Raw genomic sequence first — 27,445 nt, 5'->3', positions numbered from 1 at the left:
GCCTGTTTCCAGACCTGACTCACCAGTCTTCAACAGATTCTGTGAGACCTCGTTATTTTCCAATGAATTAAATTTTGAGTCAAACAGCCAGAGTTGTTTTATATTGCTTGTAACTGAAAAGTCCTAAGTGACATATTATTATTAGGAATTAGTTGGGCTTTCCTCATGGCTCAGATGGTGAAGAATCCGCCTGCCAAACAGGAGACCTGGGCTCGATCCCTGGGTCAGGAAGATTCCCTGGAGAAGGGAATGGATCTCCACTCTAGTATCCTTGCCTGGAGCATTCCATGGACAGGGGAGTCTGGCAAGCTACCGTCCATGGGGTTCCAAAGAGTTGAACATGACTGAGCAACTAACATTTTAATTCACTGTTACGAATTAGTTATGTATTATTTTCCACTTTTCATTGATAAAGAGAATGTGGGTTGGTGAGATTAAGTAACATTCCAAGGCCATACTAGCAACTGGTAAATATGTGTATGATTGACTCTAATCTAATTCTAAAAAATTATTTACCAAGACTCAAACCCAAGTTTGTCTGACTTCAAAACTGTTGTTTCTTTTTTTCCCTTTACCACTCTGCCTTTCAATGAAGATTCACTGCAGAGTTTCAAGAAGGGTAGAATATGATGAAAACGGCATTTTAGAAGGGTTAGCTTCACAATAGAATATAGGCTAGAAGGGAAGGAAGAGAGCTTGAGGTAGGGAGATAGATGACAAGGATGAGGTAAATGACTCAGATGGAAAATAACAGTGGTCTGAAACAATGAAATCACAGAATGCATGAGAGTACAGAAGGGAATAGTAAATAGAATACTTTATCAGTTGTCATAGCTATATCTCTAAAATGTGCATCCTATCAGTTTATACTATTGTATAATGACTTTGGTTCTGTGGTTTTAAATTTCAATACAGTAAGCATATGTCTTTTTACTGAATTAAACAGAATCTCATAGTAAGCATATTATAAACTTAGACACAAATTCATATCATTTGTAGGTAAACTATATATACATCACTTGTAGAAAAAAAATGCACTTTGTCTAGTAATTTTATGATCAAGCAATATTTTATGGCTTTAAATTCTTTCAAATCATCAGAAAGCCACAGGAAGGAAAGGATGTCACAAAATCCAAACAGTTATTTGTAAGGGTTGGCCTAAGTTTTCCCCACAAAGTTAAAAATAAATGGCTCAGAAGAATGGTTAGTCTACTCATGGTCTTCACTTTCCAGGCAACCTGAGCCTCTAGAAGCAAGAATCCTTTTCTGCATTAAAAATAGCTGTACATGGGGAGAAGAGAGGAGAGCGTGAAATGTATGAGAAGAGTAACATGGAAACTTACATTACAATATATAAAATAGATAACCAACAGGAATTTGTTCTATAGCTCATGAAACTCAAACAGGGGCTCTGTTTCAACCTAGAGAGGTGGGATGGGTAGGGAGATGGGAGGGAAGTTCAAAAGGGAGGGGATATATGTATACCTATGGCTGAATCATGTTGAAGTTTGACAGAAAACAACAAAATTCTGTAAAGCAATTATCCTTCAATAAAAAAATAAACTAAAAAAACAGCTGTACAAGTCAATAGGATATGAGTTTTGAAATAAGTGGAATGGAAACGATTTGAATGAAAGAAATGTATACAGATCAGGCTATATGAGCGTGGCTCAAGCAAAAGCTACTTCTTATTTTGCAAAAGCAATAATTGGGACAGTACTCAAGCTCTTTGTATAAACCTTGTTTGACTAATAAAATACAATGCAAATTTCATTTAAACAATGTTATTCATTGTCACTGCAATTTTTTTTTCTTTTTAGTTATAAAAATAATATGTGCTCATTGTTTAAATTCAAGAAGGAACACACCTCAACATAATAAAAGCTATATGTGACAATTCCACAGCAAACATTATCCTCAATGGTGAAAAATTGAAAGCATTTCCCCTAAAGTCAGGAACAAGACAAGGGTTCTCACTCTCACCATTACTATTCAACATAGTTTTGGAAGTTGTGGCCATAGCAATCAGAGAAGAAAAAGAAATAAAAGGAATACAGATTTGAAAAGAAGTATAACCCTCACTGTTTGCAGACGACATGATCCTCTACATATAAAACCCTAAAGACTTCACCAGAAAATTACTAGAGCTAATCAATGAATATAGTAAAGTTTCAGGATATAAAATTAACATGCAGAAATCCTTTGTATTCCTATACACTAAAAATGAGAAAACAGAAAGAGAAATTAAGGAAACAATTTCATTCACCATTGCAATGAAAAGAATAAAACACTTAGGAATATATCTACCTAAGGAAACAAAATACCTATATACAGAAAACTATAAAACACTGATGAAAGAAACCATAGAGGACACAAATAGATGGAGAAATATATCATGTTCAAAATGGAGAAAAGACAATATCATAACAAGTGGTGCTGGGAAAACTGGTCAACCACTTGTGAACGAATGAAACTAGAACATTCTCTAACACCATACCCAAAAACAAACTCAAAATCGATTAAAGATCTAAACGTAAGATCAGAGTCCATAAAACTCCTAGAGGAAAACACAGGCAAAACACTCTCTGACATAAATCAGAGCAGGATCCTCTATGACCCACCTCTCAGAGTAGTGGAAATAAAAGCAAAAATAAACACATGGGACCTAATTAAACTTAAAAACTTTTTCACAATGAGGGAAAGTATAAACAAGGTGAAAAAACAGCCTTCAGAATGGGAGAAAATAATAGCAAATGAAGCAACTCACAAAGAATTAATCTCAAAAATATACAAGCAACACCTGCACCTCAATTCCTGAAAAATAATTGACCCAATTAAAAAATGGGCCAAAGAAATAAACAGACATTCCTCCAAAGAAGACATACAGATGGCTAGTAAACACATGAAAAGATGCTCAACATCATTCATTATTAGAGAAATAGCGATCAAAACCATAATGAGGTACCATTTTACCCCAGTCAGAATGGCTGCAATCCAAAAGTCTACAAGTGATAAATGCTGGAGAGGGTGTGGAGAAAAGGGAACCCTCTTACACTGTTGGTGGGAACGCACACTAGTAAAGCCAATATGGAGAACAGTGTGGAGATTCCTTTAAAAACTTGAAATAGAACTGCCATATGACCCAGCAAACCCACTGCTGGGCATACACACCGAGCAAACCAGAATTGAAAGAGACACATGTACCCCAATGTTCATTGCAGCACTATTTATAGTAGCCAGGACATGGAAGCAACCTAGATATCCATCAGCAGAAGAATGGATAAAAAAGCTGTGGTACATATAGACAATGGAATATTACTCAGCCATTAAAAATAATACATTTGAATCAGTTCTAATGAGGTGCATGAAACTGGAGCCTATTATACAGAGTGAAGTAAGCCAGAAAGAAAAATACCAATACAGTATACTAACGCATATATATGGAATTTAGAAAAATGGTAACAATAACCCTAGATGTGAGACAGCAAAAGAGACACAGATGTATAGAACAGTGTTTTGGACTCTGTGGGAGAAGGTGAGGGTGGGATGATTTGAGAGAATAGCACTGAAACATGTATATTATCATATATGAAACAGATCGCCAGTCCAGGTTCAATACAGGAGACATGGTGCTCAGGGCTGGTGCACTGGGATGACCCAGAGGGATGGGATGGGGAGGGATACGGGAGGGGGCTACATGATGGAAATACATGTACACCCATGGTTGATTCATGTCAATGTATGACAAAACAACTACAATATAGTAAAGTAATTAGCCTCCAATTAAAATAAATAAATTTTAAAAATTAGCAAATGAACACTTTACGTATGATTGTATATCTTTTATAGTTCCTTGAACAACTCTGAGGATAGGGGTGCTGATCCTCTGTGCAGTCAAAAATCTTGTGTATAGCTTTAGTGTGTGCCATAGTATCCACAGCTTTGCATCCTGGGATTCAACTAACTGTGGCTTGTGTAGTACTGTGATATTTATTGAAAAATATGCATGGGTCCATGCAGCTCAAAACTGTTGTTGCAGGGTCAACTGTACTTCAGTAAAATTGTTTTAAAAAGAACTAATTTTTTTACTCAGAAAAAATCTGTCTAGAAGAACTAAGAAAAAAAACCAGTAAGTCCAAAAATAAATGAATTTGCAATGCTTGGCTTCTTAAACATCTACAACAAAAGATAATGCTAGAGCAGTTTTTATTGTGTATTGTGTTTGTATGGCAAGGGGTGGTGGTAGAATTGTGTATATTATCATAACAGGGAAGGTATAAACAGATGTCCAAGAGTCATGTTCAACCTGAAGTAGATTCTGTGTTAACCATCTCATGTAGAACTATGAACATTTAACCCAGCAAAAGAATATCATATAACAATGGAACGGAGATCATATTACTATACAAGTAACAACTATTTCTGTTTTATTGACTATGCCAAAGCCTTTGACTGTGTGGATCACAATAAACTGGAAAATTCTTCAAGAGATGGGAATACCAGACCACCTGATCTGCCTCTTGAGAAACCTATATGCAGGTCAGGAAGCAACAGTTAGAACTGGACATGGAATAACAGACTAGTTCCAAAAAGGAAAAGGAGTACGTTAAGGCTGTATATTGTCACCCTGCTTATTTAACTTATATGCAGAGTACATCATGAGAAACACTAGGCTGGAAGAAGCACAAGCTGGAATCAAGATTGCTGGGAGAAATATCAAAAACCTCATATATGCAGATGACACCACGCTTATGGCAGAAAGTGAAGAGGAACTAAAAAAGCCTCTTGATGAAACTGAAAGAGGAGAGTGAAAAAATTGGCTTAAAGCTCAACATTCAGAAAACAAAGATCATGGCATCTGGTCCCATCACTTCATGGGAAATAGATGGGGAAACAGTGGAAACAGTGTCAGACTTTATTTTTCTGGGCTCCAAAATCACTGCAGATGGTGACTGCCGCCATGAAATTAAAAGACACTTGCTCCTTCAAAGGAAAGTTATGACCAACCTAGATAGCATATTGAAAAGCAGAGCTATTACTTTGGCAACAAAGGTCCGTCTAGTCAAGGCTACGGTTTATCCAGTGGTCTTTTATGGATGTGAGAGTTGGACTGTGAAGAAAGCTGAGTGCCAAAGAATTGATGCTTTTGAACTGTGGTGTTGGAGAAGACTCTTGAGAGTCCTTTGGACTGCAAGGAGATCCAATCAGTTCATCCTAAAGGAGATCAGTCCTGGGTTTTCTTTGGAAGGACTGATGCTGAAGCTGAAACTCCAGTACTTTGGCCACCTCATGTGAAGAGTTGACTCATTGGAAAAGACTCTGATGCTGGCAGGGATTGGGGCCAGGAGGAGAAGCAGATGACAGAGGATTAGATGGCTGGATGGTTTCACCAACTCAATGGACATGAGTTTGAGTGAACTCAGGGAGTTGGTGATGGACAGGGAGGCCTGGCGTGCTACAATTCATGGGGTCGCAAAGAGTTGGACACGACTGAGCGACTGGACTGAACTGAATTGAATTTACAGATAGCCTTATGAAGAAAAATAGCATACTATATATTAGCACTAATACTTAAAATAAAAAAAATATGGTATTATACATAAATTAAATTCATTATATGAATACAATATTTATTTTCTTTTAGGGACCTGCCATTATAAAATTAACTAATAGACGAAAATAAGCTACAGAAGTAAGTGTGTCTTGAGATACCTAAAGTAGTGCATGCACATCAAAAATAGACCATTGTTAGAAAAAGGCACCTAAAATCTATGGCTTGGTGTGTGTGGGGGTACTTCCAATCATAAACCAGCATAGCTCATTAATATATTATCTTTGTATGAGGTTTTTTTCACAAGTATTTTTTCTCTTTTTACTCTCCCTGTTCCATTCCAAATTTTTCTGTATTGGCATGAGTGATTAAGAAACTAATGCTTGAAAAGCATGTAAACAATGCTCTAAGTAGGTAATTTTAGAATGAAAGCTGTGGTTGAGCCTTATTTGTCCAATATCATAAATTAGAAGAGAGGTATTTTCTAAAAGAGTCACAGTTGTCTTAAATCAAGGCCAAAATTATCTCACCATTAGGATTTCAACCACTGATTAGTTTTTTCTCAATTCAGCATAAAAACAAAGGAAATGAATAAGCAATTCCCAAGTGGACGATAAACATATGAAAAGATATTCAATTTTACCACTAATCAAAGAAATACAAATGCATAATAATAAGAAATTAACTTAGAGATGTTTATTAAAATGTGAATGGTGACTATCAGCATGTTTTGAGTTATTTTAAATTTATTTTTTGGAATTCAACATACTGACTTTCTTCAATCCATATTATTTCTAGAAAATATAAAGTTATTTTAAAAACTGCCTCCTTAGTTATTTACAGATAAATTATGGAGATTGGATCAGGCTTTCCTGGTGGCTCAGATAGTAAAGAATCTGCCTACAGTGCAGGAGACCTAGGTTTGATCCCTGGGTGGGGAAGATCCTCTGGAGAAGGTAATGGCTACCCACTCCAGTATTTCTTGCCTGGAGAATTCCATGGACAGGAGATCCTGGCACACTACAGTCCATGGGGTCACAAAGAGTCAGACGTGACTGAGCACCTAACACTTTAACTAACTTTATGGAGAATGGATCAGAAAACAGAATTCAGAAATAGAACCAAATGATTTAGTTAATATAGTGAAGGTGGCACTTCAAATAAGTGTGAGATAGAAAGATTATCAAATAAGTGATACTCAAAATATTAACTAGCTAATAAAAATACATTAAAAAGTCTGAATCCCAAACTCATTGCTCACTTCAAAATACTAATTCTTGTTGGTACAAAACTTAACATGTATATTAAACCATTAAAGTACTATAAAATATAAGTTCCTTCATTAACAAAATATGTCCATCATTTTAAGGGAAAATAATAATTTGTAGAACAATATTTACAGCATAGCTTCATTGATTTACATCATTGTTTCCATAGTATATATTTTAATTAAAATTATAAAAATGAAAGGATATGCACACAGTAAGTTTTAGTCAGCATTATATCATCATCCTCTACCACATGTGCCTAGCAAATGGCAGGCACAGAAATATAATAGTTGAATGACTAAATAAATGAACTGATGCATTGTTGGTGTAATTGCAAATTGTGATAATTTTTTCTGGAGAGAAGTTTTGCACTATGTATCAAAGAGTAAAATGAACAGGCAGTTTATTTCAGGACTCTCATTTCTAGGAATTCATCATATGACTAATTTTTAAAAGTGCATAGCGTAGGTTTCCGAGATAACTATTTTGTAACAGGAAAAATATGTGTACAAGTAGAGAGGTAGTATAAGTAGCTGCAGTACAATAGGAATCTGGTTAAATTAAGGGAAATATTTCCATGGAATATGCATCTATTTAAAAATGAGATGTTCAACCATTTACTGTGAAAGTATAGTCACAATTGATAAATGAGCAGATTACAAAACACAATATGATGTCACATAGATAAAACATCATATGTAAACACATTTGTATATATTTACAAAGAAAATTCTGGAAGAAAATGTATCAAAATTCTAACAGTGGTTATCATTTGATTAAGATTGTGTTTGTATTATCATTGAAATTCTCTATGCTGTATTTTTCCTTACAATGCTTACATACTTTGACAATCAGGAATAAATAATAAAAGTAAATTCATTTACAAAATAGAAATAAAAGTGTTTCCTAATTTAAAAAAAAATACAACTAAATAAGCACAAATTCTGTAATAAAAAGGAAAGATAAGGATTAATCTAACTTTAATACTTTTCCTCATTTGAAATGAATAATTCATCATATTTTATATTTTAATTTGTTACTTGTAGTCTATGAGCAAGTATAGAAAAGTGAATGTGATTAATTAGGTTATTTTCTACATTAGTATTCCAAATCACCTCTGTGGATTTTTCTGCTTCCATGGAACTAACAATATATCTTCCAATTAAAAGACTACATCTTGTGAATTTTTATTCAAATATAGATAGGTAATTCTTGTCATTCATAAAAATGGGCTAAATATGTTCCTTACCTTTCAATGAAAAGTAAACACTGGTCTTTTTGGTTGTACCAAGGGAGTCGTTCTGTTGCAGAAAAGAATCCTGTAAATAAGAATAACATATACCTGTTTTTAAACTTCATTTTGCAAAAATTTATTCATCTATTACTGGACCTGTAAATCATACTTCAGTATGGCTAGAATTTTACAATGTTAGAAGGAAACTGGTGGCAGATGACATTGTAAAGTACACCCTGACAGAGGATGCAGTTTCATCAGCACAGATTCCCCCTCCCATCCTGCTATTCGTGAAATTAAAAGCTGCTGCACGAAAGTATAGAACAAATCATCTGCTTTTAAATAATACTACCTAACATTTGAATGCCCGACTACAAGGTTGTTAAAAGCATGGAGAAGGACTACGTGGCAAATCACCAGCAAGGATGGGGTCTATTATATGTCAGCTTAAAAAGAGAAATACAGTAAAAATGGTGTAACTGACTCACGGTAACATGGGTTCGCAAACATTGTAGACGGATATAAACCAGGCTTGCCAAACATCACAGACAGCACTTATTAAAGCTGCTACGTGGAATTCAGTATGCCTGCTTTCTAGCCCCTCCCCCCTTCGCCAATAAACGACTCCCACTTTTTCCCCAGTGTAAAACTACATGCTCTTAAGACATTCAGATAAAAGAAAGAGAATTAAAAAAAAAAATCCATAATCATACTATCCAATGATGCCATTTGGAGCATTTTCTTCCAATTTTTTAAAAACAGCTTTTTGTCACGAGGCCCCTGACAAACCAAACGGGAATTAAGGATAAGCGGATGGGAGGATACTCCTCTTCCTTTGTTAGGAACCATGACTAGTATTTTTACCTCATATCTAAGCTTTTTTTTTTTTTTTGAAATTATAAATCGATAGAACTTTAAGGGGAAAAAAACGTCTTCAGTGGTGTCTGCCTCAGCAACCAAGGAGCGGCTGGAAAGGAAGGCGGAGCCTAGAGGCGGTGGTGTGCTTGCGCACTTATTGGGCTGAGGCATTGTCAATCAAGGTCAATCAAGTTTGCCCAGCAAATGAGGTGCGAGCTAAAGGCACACTGGGAACTAAATGAACTGGAGGTCTGACTGCGAGGGGAGGGGGCTCAAGATGTAAGCAGCGAAGAGATCTCGGGCTCTCGCAATGCGACATTCAGCTGCGTCACACCTCAGCCGCAGCTGCAGCTCAGAGAGGCCTTCCTTGCCTCCACCACTTTCGCCCAGGCCTCCGCTGCCGCTGCCACCTCTGGTGTAATCACCTCGGCCCAGCCGCGCCCCGCCCAGCGCTCCTGCTGCCTTCACCGCTGCCACCTCCTCAGCCCCGGCTTCCGCCGCCACCACCCAAGCATCCGTGAGTCATTTTCTACCCATCTCTGGGCACGCGGTAGTGACCACCCTAAGAGGTTTGCAGACTTGCAGAATGGCAGAAGCGGATCCTAACAGGGTCTCGGAACCTGCCGCCCAGGGGGTGGATGGAGAGATGGTAGCTATCTCGTCTAGCGATTCTGGGGACGAATCTGACAGCAGCAGTTCTAGCAGCAGCAGTAGTTGCAGAAGCAGCAGTGGCCGCAGCCCCTTTTATAGAAGTATAAGTGTACCTGGGCCCTCCAGAAGTGTGTGGCGGGCTCCGTCAGGTAGAAGTTTCGTGGATCAGCTGCCTCGGGCAGTTAGAAATCGTGTGCAGGCTCTCAGAAATATTCAAGACGAATGTGACAAGGTAGACGCCCTATTCTTAGAGGCAATTCACGATCTCAAACGAAAATATGCCGAACTCAATAGGCCTCTGTACAACCGGCGATTTCAAATCATCAACGCAGAATATGAGCCCACGGAAGAAGAATGTGAATGGAATTTGGAGGATGAGGTATTCAGCAGCGATGAAGAGATGCAGGAAGACTAGTGAGATGCCTGCTTTAGAGGGTGAGGAAGAAGAGGATGACCTGGAAGCAAAACTGAGGTCAAGGGTGAAGAATATGTAACACCAAAAGAAAATTCCGAAGCAAAGACTGAAGAAAAAGCAGAATCCAAAGATGCTCTTGAGGCCAGTCCTGAAGTAAAAGAAGATCCAAAAGAAGCCCTCCAGACAAAGGCAGAAGATAAAGGGCAGACTAAAGCAGCAGAGGCTAAGACGAGGACTCCAGGAAAAGAGGCACCAAAAAGAGTTCCTGAGGTCACGCCTAAAGAAAGAGCTCTTAAAAGGGCTTGCAAAGGAAAGCCTAAAAGAGAAGATCCTAAAGGCATTCCCGACTACTGACTGACTGTGTTCAAGAATGTTGACAAGCTGGGGCCCATGATTCAGAAGTATGATGAGCCCATTCTGAACTTCCTGTCCGATGTTAGCCTGACGTTTTCAAAACCCAGCAGGCCTGTAAGTTACACATTTGAATTTTGCTTTCTACCCAATCCATACTTCAAGACTGAGGTGCTAACCAAGAGATATATAATAAAGTCAAAGCCAGATAGCAATGATCCCTTCTTCTCTTGGGGCTGGGAAATCCAAGATGGCAAAGGCTGTAAGATAGATTGGAGAAGAGGAAAGGATGTCACAGTGACAACCACCCAAAGTCACACAGCAGCTACTGGACAAGTTGAAACCCAGCTAAGAGTGGTTCCTAATGCAGAATTCTTCAATATCTTTAGCCCTCCTGAGATTCCTACTATCGGAAAGCTTGAACCACGAGAAGATGCAATCCTTGATGAAGATTTTGAAATTGGTCAAACTTTACATGATAACGTCATCCTGAAATCAATCTATTACTATACAGGAGAAGTCAACGGTGCCTATGATTTTGGTAAAGATTATGGAAACAGGAAATAACAAAAATATAAGAGGCTGCATGAAAGAATTTTCAGGAATCTCAAATTTCAAGCAGAAGTGAAACAGGTTTATATAGCCTTGAAAAAACCTTCCCTGTAATCTCAACACTAGTATTCCTCATAGTCTTGAGTTTTTGTACTTTCTTGGTAGCCTAAAATATTGTCTTAAATTGTCTTAAATCTCAGTTTATTCTATCTAGCCTGTTGTTGTGTAATATTCTTCAAAACATGTAACTTGCTGTCAGTTATCTAAACCATGTTGTTTGGTGCTACAAAGTTTTAATTTTTGTGAAATTTTTTGTTGTGTTCCTATTACAATATAGCTGTGAAAACTATCAGAATTGTTAACTAAGACAATATTTTCTTGAAATAAAACAAAGTTCCTGAAATATCAATGCAAGTGTTTTTTTTCCAGACCGGAAGACTAAGGCTTTAAACCTGCTTTGTACTAGCTGTTCCTTCATTTGCTACAGAAATACAATATTATACTCTTGAACAGCACATTGTGGAATTTGCTTGAAAAAAGATTAGCATATATTTAATAATGTCCATCGAATCATGTATGATATGACTGAGCATGTTAATGTGACATAGTGATTTATAAATTTAAGTATAATGAAGTTACTGTTTACTGCTGCTGCTAAGTCGCTTCAGTCGTGTCCGACTCTGTGCGACCCCATAGAGGGCAGCCCACCAGGCTGCCCCATCCCTGGGATTCTCCAGGCAAGAACACTGGAGTGGGTTGTCATTTCCTTCTCCAATGCATGAAAGTGAAAAGTGAAAGTGAAGTTGCTCCATCATGTCCTACTCTTAGCGACCCCATGGACTGCAGCCTACCAGGCTCCTCCATCCATGGGATTTTCCAGGCAAGAGTACTGGAGTGGGGTGCCATTGCCTTCTCCTACTGTTTACTACTGAGGTGTTAATATAACATAGTATTTTTTTTTAAATCTGCTAATCTTATCCTGTATAACTGTGAACTAAAGGTACTAACCACATTTTCTTTGTAATATGTTCTACTTTGCCTTTCATTGAAAATGATCACTTTATATCATTTGATATTTATTTTTCATGTTCTACTGCAACCTAAAATAAAGAAATGTCAAATAAAGTGTATCATGCTATAAAAATCTACAATATTTGCCTCATTATAAAAAACGTGTTGCTTACTATAGAAAAAGTAGGGAATCCTTAGGAAAAGGGATATTTTAAAATATATGATTATAATTAACATTTTGATGCATTGCTAAATCTTAGGTCTTTTTTAGAGGATATACATTCAAATGATTGTAGAAAAATGGGACAGGGGAGAAGGACTAAAATAAGGGGGAGAGGAAGAGAAGGGGAAGAGGGTTGAAGTAGAGAAAGTGGGGAGGGAGAGGGAGGGTGAGGAGAGGGTGGAAGGAGAACAGAGTGGAAGAGAGAAGATGGGAAATGAGAGGGGAGAAGGGAAGGGAGGAGGGTAGGGAGTGGAAAGAATGGGAAGAAGTGGGGATGGGGAAGGGGGGAGATTGGCAGGAGTGCCTCACCCAGAAAGGACATCAATAAAAGTTTTCACTTCCCAGAGTAGGATCTGAAATGACCCAAGCCCATCTTCCACTGTGACTTGGGAGAAGGTCTCCCTCCCTTGTGTGGTTTATTTTTCCTTTTAAGTAATATTATGCATGATCCTAAGATTTAGGTTTGAATTTATTTTAAGGAGGAGACCTCTTAAACTCAGTTTACCAGAGTGCTTTGTACTAGGCACAAAGTCACAAGCACAGCAAATAATGCTTTATTTCACATCTGCCATTTCCCCAACTGCATATATTTTCTTCAAGACCTTACAGGAAAGATGTTGCAGCAGGAGGAAGACAGGGTTTGCAAATTTCAGGGTCTCTTGCCATAAAATTACCCAATAATCTTCCCAGATCCCACCATATATAGTTTAGTATCTTGCATTTATCCCTGCTTAACAGTAGCCCATCATGTCTATGTGTTTGTTGTGTGCTCAGCTGCTTTAGTTGTGTCCGACTCTTTGTGACCCCACGGAGCAGAGCCTGCCAGGCTCCTCAGTCCACGGGATTTCCCAGGCAAGAATACTGGAGTGGTTTGCCATGCCCTCCAAGCAGTCTTCGCAACCCAGGGATTGAACTCATGTCTCCTGCATTGCAGGCAGATTCTTTACCCCTGAGCCACTGGGAAGCCCCTTCATGTCAATAAATGTAAAAATGTTCCAACCCAGGAAATATATGTTTAACCAGTCATGCATGTTTGGATATTTAGGTTATGATATATACAAAATCAAGAAGCAAATGATTGCTTTTAGCAATAGCTGTGCTATTCTAAGAGTGCCTGTATTTTAGTTCTGAGACTTTTGCATCCATCGAGAAAATGGTGTGACAGCAGATTTACTTATAAGCCACTGCCAAATAGAAGACTAGTAAATAGCATGGACCAGGCTCACTATGGGCTACCCAGGTGGTGCAGTGATAAAGACTCTGCCTGTCAATGTAAGAGACTCAAGAGATGTGGGTTTGATCCCTGGTACAGAAAGGTCCTCTGGAGGAGGAAATAGCAACCCACTCCAGTATTCTTGCCTGGAAAATTCCATGGACAGAGGAGCCTGGTAGTCCATGGGGTCTCGTAAAGAGTTGCACATGACTGAACACACACACAGACATACACACACACAACACCTGGGTCACTGCTGCAGAGGTTCTCAAATGGGATCATATACCATGCTTGCCAGTCATCACAGATAGTAGAGCCCTTAAAATTTCTACATGGAATGCAACATCCTTATTGCAGCTTAGCACACTTACCGAAGTATTTAGCCCTTTCCTGCTCTGTATTTTCCAGTATTAAAGGAACACATGCCATTATGGAATATTTGCAGAATAAAAGGAGAAATGCAGATAATAATCATTCAGAAGCACACTACAGGAAGATTGGTGTACGGAGATTGGTGTATTTTCTCCCAGTTCATCTCTTTAATTTGGTTTTACCAAAAGTTCTTTTCTCAAATCAAGTTGGGTGGGCATAAGAAACTTATTGGAAAGACAACTTACTGGTCTTTTCAGGTTAAGTCTGGTGGGGGTTGGGGTGGGAAGCTGACAGATGTCCTAGATTTTTTAATCAGTATAGCTAGGATTCTGGGAATGCAAAATGTGGGAGGTGGGTGCTTCAACCACCTAGGCTTAGTCAAAGGTAAAAAGAGCCAGGAAAGCCGATGAGCTTGCACGTTCGTTGGGCTGCAGGTTTGTCCATCACACTCTCAGCCAATGAATGATGCCAGAAAAAAAAAAAAAAAAAGCTGGCTGGGAATGCAGTTCACTGGCAGGGGGCAGAGGCGTGAGAAGGGTCTTATGGGGTCTTCCTCAGTGCTTTCTACTAGTGTGCTGTTTCCTTTGGCAGTAATTAAGGATGAGGCCAGCCGTTTCCTTTCTTCCCCCAGCCCGACCTAAGAGATCTTCACCTCCTCCGCTGCTGCAGTCGTCCCTGCATTCTCTTTTGAGAGTTTTTAGCAACCTGAATTTGGCCCTGAGCGTCCAGGTCGTCACTCTAAAAGTTTGTTGTTTCCCTTTAACACGGCAAACGTAGATAATGGAAGGGCTTTCCTAAGCAGCAGCAGGGGCTTCTGAAGAGGTCAGGGAAGAAGAGTTAATTAGGAAAGAGGCCACACAGATAATCAAATGATGCAAATGCTCCCATTCTGACTGGGTCTAATAGTACAAGTCTCCTAGACCTCAAAGAGCTTCAGGGGTTAAGTGATTACGATAGAAGCTGAGTTTGAAAAGGAATTGGCCGCTTTGGAAAAAATGATAAATCCTCACTGGATTAGGTGTTCGCGAGGATTAGGACTACCTGCAGTATAATAACTCCAACACACATGCATTCAAATTTTATGTTTTGTGTTTTTTTTGTGAGTGTCTTTTAAATTTAAATATGAAAAATGTAAGTATTGTAACACACAGCATTTAGAAATACACTTCTTTATAAGAGATGTAGAACACAACACATTCTGTAAAGCCTCTGTGTAGTTTAGTCCTTATGATGCCCTTTTAGAGTGTAACTGGGAAAATTATCAGAACTCCACTGAAGCTAATATTTACTTGAGGAAAAAAAAGTACTTTACAGAGCCAGTTTACATGTGTGATGTCTGCTCCTCAGAGATACAAAGAGTTTAAATCAACTTGGACCAGATGTATCTTAGAATTGTGCTATAAATTATGAATTATTTATTATGCTATAGTACTTTACATATAGTACATTATTATCACTGACTTAAAGTAACATAGAGTTATGAATTTTTAATAACACATTAATACCACTTCTAAATTATTTATGTTTTAAAATTTTGTATGACAGAGGTATTTCCAAAGAAAAAATAAACATAATGGAGCTATTATTTCCTTCTGTGTTGCTAGTAAAAGTGTTTGCAAGTGGTTTTCTCATCTTTTACTCATAAGTTATGTAAACTAAGGTTATTAAGTATATCTTTGCAGTATGCTTCACTGAAAGTTATCACTTTATTATTATTTTATTATATCTTGATTATAAAATACATCCATTACAGAAAATATGGAAAATATACTGAAAAGTATAAAAATTATTTTAAACAATCATATCTTCAAAGATAACCACATTTCACATGAAAATATTTATATCTATCTTTATTAATATACTGCTATCCCTTTAACTTTTCATTTGATGTATTTTGGAACCCTTTCTCAATCACAGCATGTAAACTTCATTCTGCTTAACATAATATATCATAATGTATTTCATCAGTTTCTTATGGGCATTTAGGTTAGGAGAATCTTTTTTCTTTTTTTTTCCAGGAAACTTTTAGCTTTATATACAAATTGGTAAGATAGCACAAAGTTTACAAATATGCCACATTTAGTTTCACTTGCTATTTAAATCTTATGGTAGTATGGTATGTTTTTCACAATTAATAAAGAGAACATGATACATAATTATTAACTATATATTAATATTTTATTCAGATTGCCTTCATTTTTACCTAATGTCCTTTTACAAGCATATAAAATTTCATTGTATGTATTTAATGCACCAGCTATGTCTTACTTTTCCACAATAATTTTATTTTGTCTCATCTTTTCATATAAAATTGTATACCTTGGGTATGTTGTTGAATATAACATAATTCCACTTTGACCATTGGGAACTCTTTCAGTTGGCTCCAGTGTCGCTTTGATAGATCCATCTTTTTTTTTTTTTTTAATCACTTTCTTATTTTCTGGGACTATAAGATGCTCGAGGTTTTTGTTTTTGTTTTTGTTTTTGTTTTCTGCCCTGGTCCTAAAAACCATTTCTGCAAAGATTATGGTTCCTTTTATTGGAGACAATATTGGAAGCTGGGTATGCTTCTTCCATAGGTTTTCTTGCTTCTAACCCATTTCAACTGAGAGCACAAGGTAATATATGTATATGTATTAACCTAGGCCTATGATGCTGTGAAAGTGCTGCACTCAATATGCCAGCAAATTTGGAAAACTCAGCAGTGGCCACAGGACTGGAAAAGGTCAGTTTTCATTCCAATCCCAAAGAAAAGCAATGCCAAAAAATGCTCAAACTACCGCACAGTTGCACTCATCTCACATGCTAGTAAAGTAATGCTCAAAATTCCCCGAGCCAGGCTTCAGCAATATGTGAACCGTGAACTTCCTGATGTTCAAGCTGGTTTAGAAAAGGCAGAGGAACCAGAGATCAAATTGCCAACATCCGCTGGATCATGGAAAAAGCAAGAGAGTTCCAGAAAAGCATCTATTTGTGCTTTATTGACTATGCCAAAGCCTTTGACTGTGTGGATCACAATAAACTGTGGAAAATTCTGAAAGAGATGGGAATACCAGACCACCTGACCTGCCTCTTGAGAAATTTGTATGCAAGTCAGGAAGCAAGAGTTAGAACTGGACATGGAACAACAGACTGGTTCCAAATAGGAAAAGGAATACGTCAAGGCTGTATATTGTCACCCTGTTTATTTAACTTATATGCAGAGTACATCATGAGAAATGCTGGACTGGAAGAAACACAAGCTGGAATCAAGATTGCCGGGAGAAATATCAATAAGCTCAGATATGCAGATGACACCACTCTTATGGCAGAAAGTGAAGAGGAACTCAAAAGCCTCTTGATGAAGGTGAAAGTGGAGAGTGAAAAAGTTGGCTTAAAGCTCAACATTCAGAAAACGAAGATCATGGCATCCGGTCCCATCACTTCATGGGAAATAGATGGGGAAACAGTGGAAACAGTGTCAGACTTTATTTTTCTGGGCTCCAAAATCACTGCAGATGGTGACTGCAACCATGAAATTAAAAGATGCTTACTCCTTGGAAGGAAAGTTATGACCAACCTAGACAGCATATTGAAAAGCAGAGACATTACTTTTCCAACAAAGGTCAGTCTAGTCAAGGCTATGGTTTTTCCTGTGGTCTTTTATGGATGTGAGAGTTGGACTGTGAAGAAGGCTGAGAGCCGAAGAATTGATGCTTTTGAACTGTGGTGTTGGAGAAGACTCTTGAGAGTCCCTTGGACTGCAGTGAGATCCAACCAGTCCATTCTGAAGGAGATCAGCCCTGGGATTTCTTTGGGAGGAATGATGCTAAAGCTGAAATTCCAGTACTTTGGCCACCTCTTGCCAAGAGTTGACCCATTGGAAAAGACTGTGATGCTGGGAGGGATTGAGGGCAAGAGGAGAAGGGGACGACAGAGGATGAGATGGCTGGATGGCATCACTGACTTGATGGACGTGAGTCTGAGTGAACTCCGGGAGTTGGTGATGGACAGGGAGGCCTGGTGTGCTGTGATTCATGGGGTCGCAAAGAGTCGGACACGACTGAACGACTGATCTGATCTGATACTCATATTTCTATATTTAACTACTTATTTCTATATTTAGGTACTCATGAATTTATACTGATGTCTCCAACTCTAATCTGTTAACACATGGATTAACATGTGTTGATCTATCCTTCCCCTCTTGTTTCTAACATACCACTCCAACAGTTAGAAGCATGGATTCGACTGTCTGCTATCCTTTTACATAATTGTTCATCCCACTATATATTTGAAGTGAGTGGTTTCAAAATTGTTAACCAGTTATCCATGAGAAATACTTTACCCAAAAGAGGACTGTGCTATGCATTGTTCCTTTTTGCTTTATTATTATTATTTTTTGTCTGAATTTCCAACATTACCTACATTAGAACATTTTTCCACCACCACCTTCATTGAAATTATTTCATATATTTCTAATACAGTTAGATTCTTGTTACAGTTATCATTTCATCTTGGGATCCAACAACTTCTTAAATGTTTTACTTTATTTACATATATAAAGATTTGTATACATTATTCTTTGTGTCATTAAGTTCTATTGGTTTTAACAAATGTATAGGTGTTATATATGCTATATAGTATTATACTGAATAGTTTCTCTAACCTAAGAAAATCCAGATTCTTTGCCTATTTAACTACACCCTCCAGCCCATGGCAACCACTGTGCTTTTAACCATCTTTATAGTTTTGCCTTTTCCAGAGTGTCATATTAATGGAATTATAGTGTATGTAACCCTTTCAGATTAGCTTCTTTGATTTATCAGTATGCATCTATCATTCATTTATGTCTTTTCATGGATCATTTCTATTTGTTGATGAAGAATATTCCATTTTATGAATGTACCATAGGTTTTGGCTCCAGATCTAATATTTTTGACAACCATATTCCACATCTCTTCCCCAAAACTATAAAAACTCAGGCTATTATTATTTGGGGAATTTTTTTTTTTTTTGGATTCTTAAATCTACTCTTAGTCATTTTTCCTCCCTCTCTATCCCTGTGCTTTTGTAGATAATTGTAGTGCACTGAGTCTGACTTGAAGAATCTTGGTTTGTTTGTTTGTTTTGCTCTGATAACAAACAGTGACATGCCAGGAGCAGCCAAAGTGAAATCCAAAACTCTGTTACAAGGGTATAGTTTTAAGAGCAACTTTTTCTAATTGATTGTTAATTTTAAGAACTGTCTTTGAATTAAGGGAAAATGTTGCAGTTGCAAAGACTTGGACACAACTGAATGAATAAGCACAAGCCCAAGCAAGGGTTTAGGTAGCTATATGACTTTTTATCTTTCTACACAACTAATCCATTGTTTTGACACCATTTATTGAATATTGAATATCCAATGTAATTAATTGCTGCCTTTATTATGTAATCCATTCCCTTATTTGTTTGTACCTATTTCTGGACTGTTTTGTTTAGTAGTGTTATTCTTGTGCCAGTATAAATCTTCTAAAACACATTTCTCATATACATTTTATTATTTGGTAAGAAAGGTCCTTATAAAACTCGTTTTTAAGATTTTGGAGGGATATGTTCATCTATTTATTTTCTGAGATGAACTGTAGTATCAGTTTTTCTCAGGTTCCCTCCCTAAGGCCTATTGATATTTTGATTATTATTTTATGATTTCATTTACATAAAATCAGGAGTATCATATTATTGTCTTCTTATCCAAGGACAAGCTGTGTTTAATATCCTTCAGTAGAATTGTAGAGTTTACCTGTTAAAAGAGGCTTTTAAAGACTATTCAGAGCCTGTTCTTCAGTTTCTTCTTCCTTCATCTACTTTTTACTTATGCTGTTCTGCTTCTTATTTTTAAATCATCTGTGCTTAGGCATTGTCCATTTTATTTCCAGATTTGAATGGGAGCAACTGTTTGCTGATGTGTGAAGTGGTAGGAGGAATGAGCCTGTGCATCACAGAAACTTCAATTCAGGTTTGTCTCATTCTCTTTCTGAATTGCCATATTTATTTTCTGCTGGAGGCCATTTCTATCTTCAGTTTATAGTATTCTCTACTTTCTCAGCCCTCACTAGTGCCAGCTTTGCATTGAATAGGTCACCATGACTCAGTGAAATGCCTGCTTTAGAGGTATTCTGTGGCAATCTTCTCATTAATTTCTGCTCAACGGACTGGCCAGCATCTTTAGTTACCTGTTGCTTATCTGTCTCCTCATACTGAAGCAGTCTCTAGCTGCCTTCTGAAAATGAAGATGATGTGTTGGTATAATTTCTCCTTAACTCCAGCTCCCTTTTTGTTCTATATTATGAAGCTATTTTCCTAATGGGTCATTTCTTGCTGCTTTCAATGTCTGTCACAGGCCTAAATCAGATATTCACAGCTTGAACAGTTAAGGGAAAAGCAAGCGTTAGCTCAGAGTCCTACAATATTTTTGTTTAAATTTCATTGTAAGTGGAAGATATTCTTTCCAGTGTGTGGCTAAGGATTGTGATGATTTCTTTGATTCAAAGATCATTTCTGCCTTAATTTTTATTTGGATAATTCTGGTGCACAGATTGCTGTGTTGAAAACAACAGAGCAATGTAGAAGGGAATCTCCAAGAGGGGATGGGGTATGTCATGTTCCCTAAATGTACTGACCTCAGAAAGCATTTCTGCAGCACAGCTATTAACAATTCTCCTAACTTATAATGTTCTAAAATACCAGTCTGGTGAATTTGGCCTTGGACAAATAAGGAAATTAGCCCAGCTTTATCTACTAGTAAAAGTATCCTTCAGAGAAGGCAGTGGCACCCCACTCCAGTACTCTTGCCTGGAAAATCCCATGGACGGAGAGCCTGGTAGGCTGCAGTCCATGGGGTCACTAAGAGTTGGACACGACTGAGCGACTTCACTTTCACTTTTCACTTTCATGCATTGGAGAAGGAAATGGCAACCCACTCCAGTGTTTTCTTGCCTGGAGAATCTCAGGGATGGGGGAGCCTGGTGGGCTGCTATCTATGGGGTCACACAGAGTCGGACACAACTGAAGTGGCTTAGCAGCAGCAATAGCAGCAAAAGCATCCTTAATGAGCATTTAAAAATTTTATTTTGAGATAATTAATGACTCACAGAAAGTTGCAAAAATAGTACAGAAAATTCCTGTATACCCTTCACCCAGCTGCAACTAATGGTAATATCTTACATGACTAAATACCCAAGCCAGGAAGTTAACATTGGATAGTCTACAGATGTCATTCAGATTTTGATAGATTTTACGTGCATTCCTCTCTCTCTGTGTGTATGAGTGTGAGTGTGTGTTTGTGTATAGTTCCATGTCATTTTATCACATGTATAGATTCATGGAACTACTACTAAAAATCAAAATTCAAAACTGTTCCTCTTATCCCTAAATTCTGACAACTATTACTTTGTTATCAATTTTGAAATGAAAAAATTATACAGATTGTTACATGAATGGACTTATACAGCATGTAAACTTTTGAGGATGACATATTTTCACTAAGCTAAATAACCTTACAATCCATAGAATTTGTACCTGTATCAATAGGCTATTCTTTGTATTGCTGAGTAGTATTCCAGCATGTTAATCACTGATTTATGACTCTTTTATAGGAGAATAATGGTTTCTCTGGTGGCTCAGTCTGTAAAGAATCTGCCTGCAATGCAGGAGATGCAAATTTGATCCCTGGATGGGGAAGATCCCCTGGAGAAGGAAATAGCAACCCACTCCAGTATTCTTGCCTGGGGAAACCCATGGACAAGGAGCCTGGCAGGCTACAGTTCATGGGGTCACAAAAAGTCAGACACAACTTAGCAACAAAACCACCGCAACCACCATAGGAGAATAAAAACAAGTGGAAAAGAAACAGGACTGCCAGTGGCCAGAACCTCCCATAGGGACAAAAGGAAGAATTAAAAGGTCCTTCTTCCGAAAATCTTAAAGTTAACTTCGTGTTCAGTAGCTCAGTTGTGTCTGACTCTGTGACTCCATGGACTGCAGCACGCCAGTCTTCTCTGTCCTTCACCATCTCCTGACACTTGCTCAAATTCACGTCCATTGAGATGGTGATGCCATCCAACCATCTCATTCTCTGTCATACCCTTCTCCTCCTGCCTTCAATCTTTCTCAGCATCGTGGTCTTTTCTAATGAGTCAGCTCTTCGCATCAAGTGGCCAAAGTATTGGAGATTCAGCATCAGTCCTTCCAGTGAATATTCAGCGTTGATCTCCTTTAGGATTGATTGGTTTGATCGCCTTACAAAAAATGCTTATGCAGTGCTTACTGTATGCTAGGAGTATACATGTTATTATTTGTATAATCTTTATTACACATCCATTGGATCATCGAAAAAGCAAGAGAGTTCCAGAAAAACATCTATTTCTGATTTATTGACTATGTCAAAGCCTTTGACTGTGTGGATCACAGCACTGTGGAAAATACTTAAAGATATGGGAATACCAGACCACTTTACCTGCCTTCTGAGAAATCTGTATGGAGGTCAAGAAGCAGTAGTTAGAACTGGACATGGAAGAACAGACTGGTTCCAAATAGGAAAAGGAGTACATCAAGGCTGTATATTGCCACCCTGCTTATTTAACTTATATGCAGAGTACATCATGAGCAACACTGGGCTGGAGGAAGCACAAGCTGGAATCAAGATTGCTGGGAGAAATATCAATAACCTCAGATATGCAGATGACACCACCCTTATGGCAGAAGGTAAAGAGGAACTAAAAAGCCTCTTGAAGAAGGTGAAAGAGCAGAGTGAAAAAGTTGACTTAAAACTCAACATTCAGATAACGAAGATCTTGGCATCTCGTCCAATCACTTCATGGGAAATAGATGGGGAAACAATGGAAACAGTGTAAGACCTCATTTTGGTGGGCTCCTAAATCACTGCAGATGGTGACTGCAGCCATGAAATTAAAGATGCTTACTCCTTGGAAGAAAATTTATGACCTACCTAGATAGCATATTGAAAAGCAGAGACATTACTTTTCCAACAAAGGTCCGTCTAGTCAAGGTATGGCTTTTCCAGTGGTCTTGTATGGATTTGAGAGTTGGACTGTGAAGAAAGCTCAGTGCTGAAGAATTGATGCTTTTGAACTGTGGTGTTGGAGAAGACTCTTGAGAGTCCCTTGGACTGCAAGGAGATCCAACCAGTCCATTCTGAAGGATATCAGCCCTGGGATTTCTTTGGGAGGAATGATGCTAAAGCTGAAACTCCAGTACTTTGGCCACCTCATGCGAAGTGTTGACTCATTGGAAAAGACTGTGATGCTGGGAGGGATTGGGGGCAGGAGGAGAAGGGGACGACAGAGGATGAGATGGCTGGATGGCATCACTGACTCAATGGACGTGAGTCTGGGTGAACTCCTGGAGTTGGTGATGGACAAGGAGGCCTGGCGTGCTGCAATTCATGGGGTCGCAAAGAGTCGGACACGACTGAGTCACTGAGTTGATCTGATCTGATACTCCTTGGAAGGAAAGTTATGACCAACCTAGATAGCATATTGAAAAGCAGAGACATTACTTTGCCAACAAAAGTCCGTCTAGTCAATGCTGTGGTTTTTCCAGTGGTCATGTATGGATGTGAGAGTTGGACTGTGAAGAAGGCTGAGCGCCGAAGAATTGATGCTTTTGAACTGTGGTGTTGGAGCAGACTCTTGAGAGTCCCTTGGACTGCAAGGAGATCCAACCAGTCCATTCTAAAGGAGATCAGCCCTGGGATTTCTTTGGAAGGACTGATGCTAAAGCTGAAACTCCAGTACTTTGGCCACCTCATGCGAAGAGGTGACTCATTGGAAAAGTCTCTGATGCTGGAAGGGATTGGGGGCAGGAGGAGAAGGGGACGACAGAGGATGAGATGGCTGGATGGCATCACCGACTTGATGGAAGTAAGTTTGATTGAACTCCGGGAGTTGGTGATGGACAGGGAGGCCTGGCGTGCTGAGATTCATAGGGTCGCAAAGAGTCGGACATAACTGAGCGACTGAACTGAACTGAACTGACAATACTGAGATTTCTGAAACAATTTAAATGTCCAAAAAGAGGGGATTCGATTTATAAGCTATTGTTTATTCATACAGTTGAATAATGTAAAGGCAGTTAAAATAATAATCTATGCTGACATTGAAAGGTATCTCAGATAAATTGTTTAATGAAAAACATCTCATAATATGGAAATGCATGCATATATATGTAAATTATATGTAGTATCCAAAAATGTTGATGGTAGTTATCCATGTGTAATGGAGCTTTAGGCAATTTATGTTTGTGATTTTTGGTATTCTAAATTTTATATAATGATCAGAACTTACTGTTGTGATCAGAAAAGACAACATGAGGAATAGGAACATTTTAGAATTATAAACAATTATGTGGATGTGTAGAGTCAGAAAACAAATGATAAATTGTGAAAGTGCCATAAGGCACATATTTGAGCTATGTAATACTGAAACTAACTTTTATTTATTTATTTTTATATAAATAAGTACATAGTTTTATACACTTGCCCCTTTTATTTTTTAATTAAATTTATTTATTTTAATTAGAGGCTAATTAATTTACAATATTGTATTGGTTTTGCCATACATCAGCATGAATCTGCCACAGGTGTACACGTGTTTCCTGTCCCTAACCCCCTCCCACCTCCCTCCCCTTACCATCCCTCTGAATCGTCCCAGTGCACCAGCCCCAAGTATCCAGTATCAAGAATCAAATCTGGACTGGCAATTCATTTCATATATGATATTATACATGTTTCAATGCCATTCTCCCAAATCATGCCCCCGCTTCTTCTCCCACAGAGTCCAAAAGACTGTTCTATATATCTGTGTCTCTTTTGCTGTCTCTCATACAGGGTTATCATTACCATCTTTCTAAATTCCATATGTATGTCTTAGTATACTGTATTGGTGTTTTTCTTTCTGGCTTACTTCACTCTGTATAATAGGCTCCAGTTTCATCCACCTCATTTGAACTGATTCAAATGTATTCTTTTTAATGGCTGAGTAATATTCTATTGTGTATATATATATACCACAGCTTTCTTATCCATTTATCTGCTGATGGACATCTAGGTTGCTTCCATAATAAACAAATGGGATCTAATTAAAATTAAAAGCTTCTGCACAACAAAAGAAACTATAAGCAAGGTGAAAAGACAGCCTTCAGAATGGGAGAAAATAATACCAAATGAAGCAACTGACAAACAACTAATCTCAAAAATATACAAGCAACTCCTGCAGCTCAATTCCAGAAAAATAAACTACCCAATCAAAAAATGGGCCAAAGAACTAAATAGACATTTCTCCAAAGAAGACATACAGATGGCTAACAAACACATGAAAAGATGCTCAACATCACTCATTATCAGAGGCATGCAAATCAAAACCACAATGAGGTGCCGTTTCACACCAGTCAGAATGGCTGTGATCCAAAAGTCTACAAGCAATAAATTCTGAAGAGGATGTGGAGAAAAGGGAACCCTCTTACACTATTGGTGGGAATGCAAACTAGTACAGCCACTATGGAGAACAGTGTGGAGATTCCTTAAAAAACTGGAAATAGAACTGCCATATGACCCAGCAATCCCACTGCTGGGCATACACACCAAGGAAACCAGAATTGAAAGAGACACGTGTACCCCAATGTTCATCACAGCACTGTTTATAATAGCCAGGACATGGAAGCAACCTAGATGTCCATCAGCAGATGAATGGATAAGAAAGCTGTGGTACATATACACAATGGAGTATTACTCAGCCATTAAAAAGAATTCATTTGAGTCAGTTCTAATGAGGTGGATGAAACTGGAGCCTATTATACAGAGTGAAGTAAGCCAGAAGGAAAAACACCAATACAGTATACTAACACATATATATGGAATTTAGAAAGATGATAACAATAACCCTGTGTATGAGACAGCAAAAGAGACACTGATGTATGGAACAGTCTTATGGACTCTGTGGGAGAGGGAGAGGGTGGGAAGATTTGGGAGAATGGCATTGAAACATGTAAGATATCATGTATGAAACGAGATGCCAGTCCAGGTTCAATGCACGATACTGGATGCTTGGGACTCGTGCACTGGGACGACCCAGAGGGATGGTATGGGGAGGGAAGAGGGAGGAGAGTTCAGGATGGGGAGCACATGTATACCTGTGATGAATTCATTTTGATATTTGGCAAAACTAATACAATTATGTAAAGTTTAAAAATAAAATTTAAAAAAAAGAAAAAAAAAAGAAATAGTAGCTATTCCAGGAAATATAAAGTAACCTCACCTCAAAAGATTGAAGACCACAAAATAGACCATGTCTTATTTTACTAAAGACTTTGAAGGATTATAACAAGCTAGAGGTACTATTGAAAATAAATTAAAGGCCCTGATCCTTTTTTTACACTGCTTTAAATTACTGCTTAAATTACTTGATCTTCTTATGCAATGTTCGATTTGCCTTTTCTTTGATCGAGGCCCACATGGTTGATAATAAAATTTCCAGTTTGAAACTCTTCCAGTCTTTAAGAAGAATGGTAATAGATTGACTAGGCTGCTAGAAATTATCCCCTATTAACATGCTTAAAAAAATATGTGCTTATTAATGGGGTGATATGACTATATTGTGAATATCTATAATAAAATCAATAAGGGAGGAGTAGGTATATTGTATATCTTTCTGGTGTGTTTTTAGAAAGGCTAGAAAGAGGCTATATTTATTAAGTCATTAAAGAAAGATGTACTTGTATAAAAAGGTTAAGGGATAGAGATGGAGTGGAGGCAGGAGTGGCGCATGCTTCTCTGAGTACTAAAAACAAAAGAACAGGCCAGGAATTACTTTATTTTTTTATAGTTATATATAAGATTTTGTTTCCTCCCTTCTTTAAATATACATGTTTCTTAATGGCATATGCTTAGAGACATGCCGATAAGGCATGTTAGCTCAACTGCACATTCTAAATCTAAACCAAATATCATTAACTCAATATTCACATATAAAAGAATACTATTGTAGTGAGGTCAGTTATTACTGAGTACCTCATTGGCAGTTTATTTCAAAGATAATAATTTTGTCATTAGGAATACTAATGTTAAGTATGTTAATGTGCTGATTGATGACTTAACTGGTTTAAAAAAGTATCAGTTGTTGAAGTCAATTTACATTGACAAAAAACTGTTAAATATTGAGGTAGATTGAGATATAATCATATTTTACTATTTCCCATTCTAACATATAGTCTTGAGTTTTGGCTGTTGAAAGTAAGGGAAGGGAGAAAAAGAAGAATAAACTGCTGTTAATAAACGGGTCTTTAGATGATAAGTCCTATCCTTTGTCATTGACATGCTTTCAGATTGCTTTTTACTAATCATTCGAAATATCAACACTTCTGTAACAGATTATTTTGGGGAAACGCATGACTTAGAGAAGAGGGATGATGGAATGAAGATGGAAAGAAATGATAAATGCATTTTATAAATAATTAAAGCCCTTTGTTCTCCTTGGGGTGCTATTCTAAACAAAAATATGCCTATAAGAGATTTGAACATTAGGTCACCAAATATATGCTTTCCAGAGTGCCCTCAGTACAACTTTTTTATTACTTCCCCTCATTTATAAGTATTTGTTCCCTATTATTCCTATTAAGATCCATAAGGGCTGAGGTGGTGTCTTTCGTTACTCGTAATTTCCCCAGATCGTACAAAAGAGCCTGGGATATAGGTGGTTGTGACAAGTT

The 27,445-nt window shown here is 37.8% G+C and overlaps 2 protein-coding genes and 1 long non-coding RNA gene across 3 annotated transcripts in view; 2 read left to right on the top strand and 1 right to left on the bottom strand.

Moving 5' to 3' along the window:
- Nucleotides 1-9,780, bottom strand: part of FAM133A (family with sequence similarity 133 member A) — a 46,571-nt gene extending 36,791 nt beyond the window's left edge. The window contains exons 1-2 of the mRNA XM_070366010.1: nt 9,676-9,780; nt 8,069-8,138 (exon numbers count right to left, since the gene is read on the bottom strand). The gene's annotated coding sequence lies outside the window, so the exon portion shown is untranslated. The remainder of the gene's footprint in view (nt 1-8,068; nt 8,139-9,675) is intronic.
- The window catches only part of LOC138986388 (uncharacterized), a 229,411-nt gene continuing 211,098 nt past the window's right edge, over nt 9,133-27,445 (top strand). The window contains exons 1-2 of the long non-coding RNA XR_011463233.1: nt 9,133-9,428; nt 19,600-19,679. This is a non-coding gene — a long non-coding RNA (uncharacterized lncRNA). The remainder of the gene's footprint in view (nt 9,429-19,599; nt 19,680-27,445) is intronic.
- NAP1L3 (nucleosome assembly protein 1 like 3) lies at nt 9,422-10,994 on the top strand. The gene is given in 3 exon segments (XM_005911868.3): nt 9,422-9,973; nt 9,975-10,014; nt 10,017-10,994. Coding segments are annotated over 3 exon segments (1,494 nt in total). The 5' UTR covers nt 9,422-9,497.

Source organism: Bos mutus, chromosome X (assembly GCF_027580195.1).
Source record: "Bos mutus isolate GX-2022 chromosome X, NWIPB_WYAK_1.1, whole genome shotgun sequence".
Taxonomy (NCBI): domain Eukaryota; kingdom Metazoa; phylum Chordata; class Mammalia; order Artiodactyla; family Bovidae; genus Bos; species Bos mutus.
The sequence above is the reverse complement of the archived record's forward strand: the minus strand, read 5'-3'. Positions and strand labels throughout refer to the sequence as shown.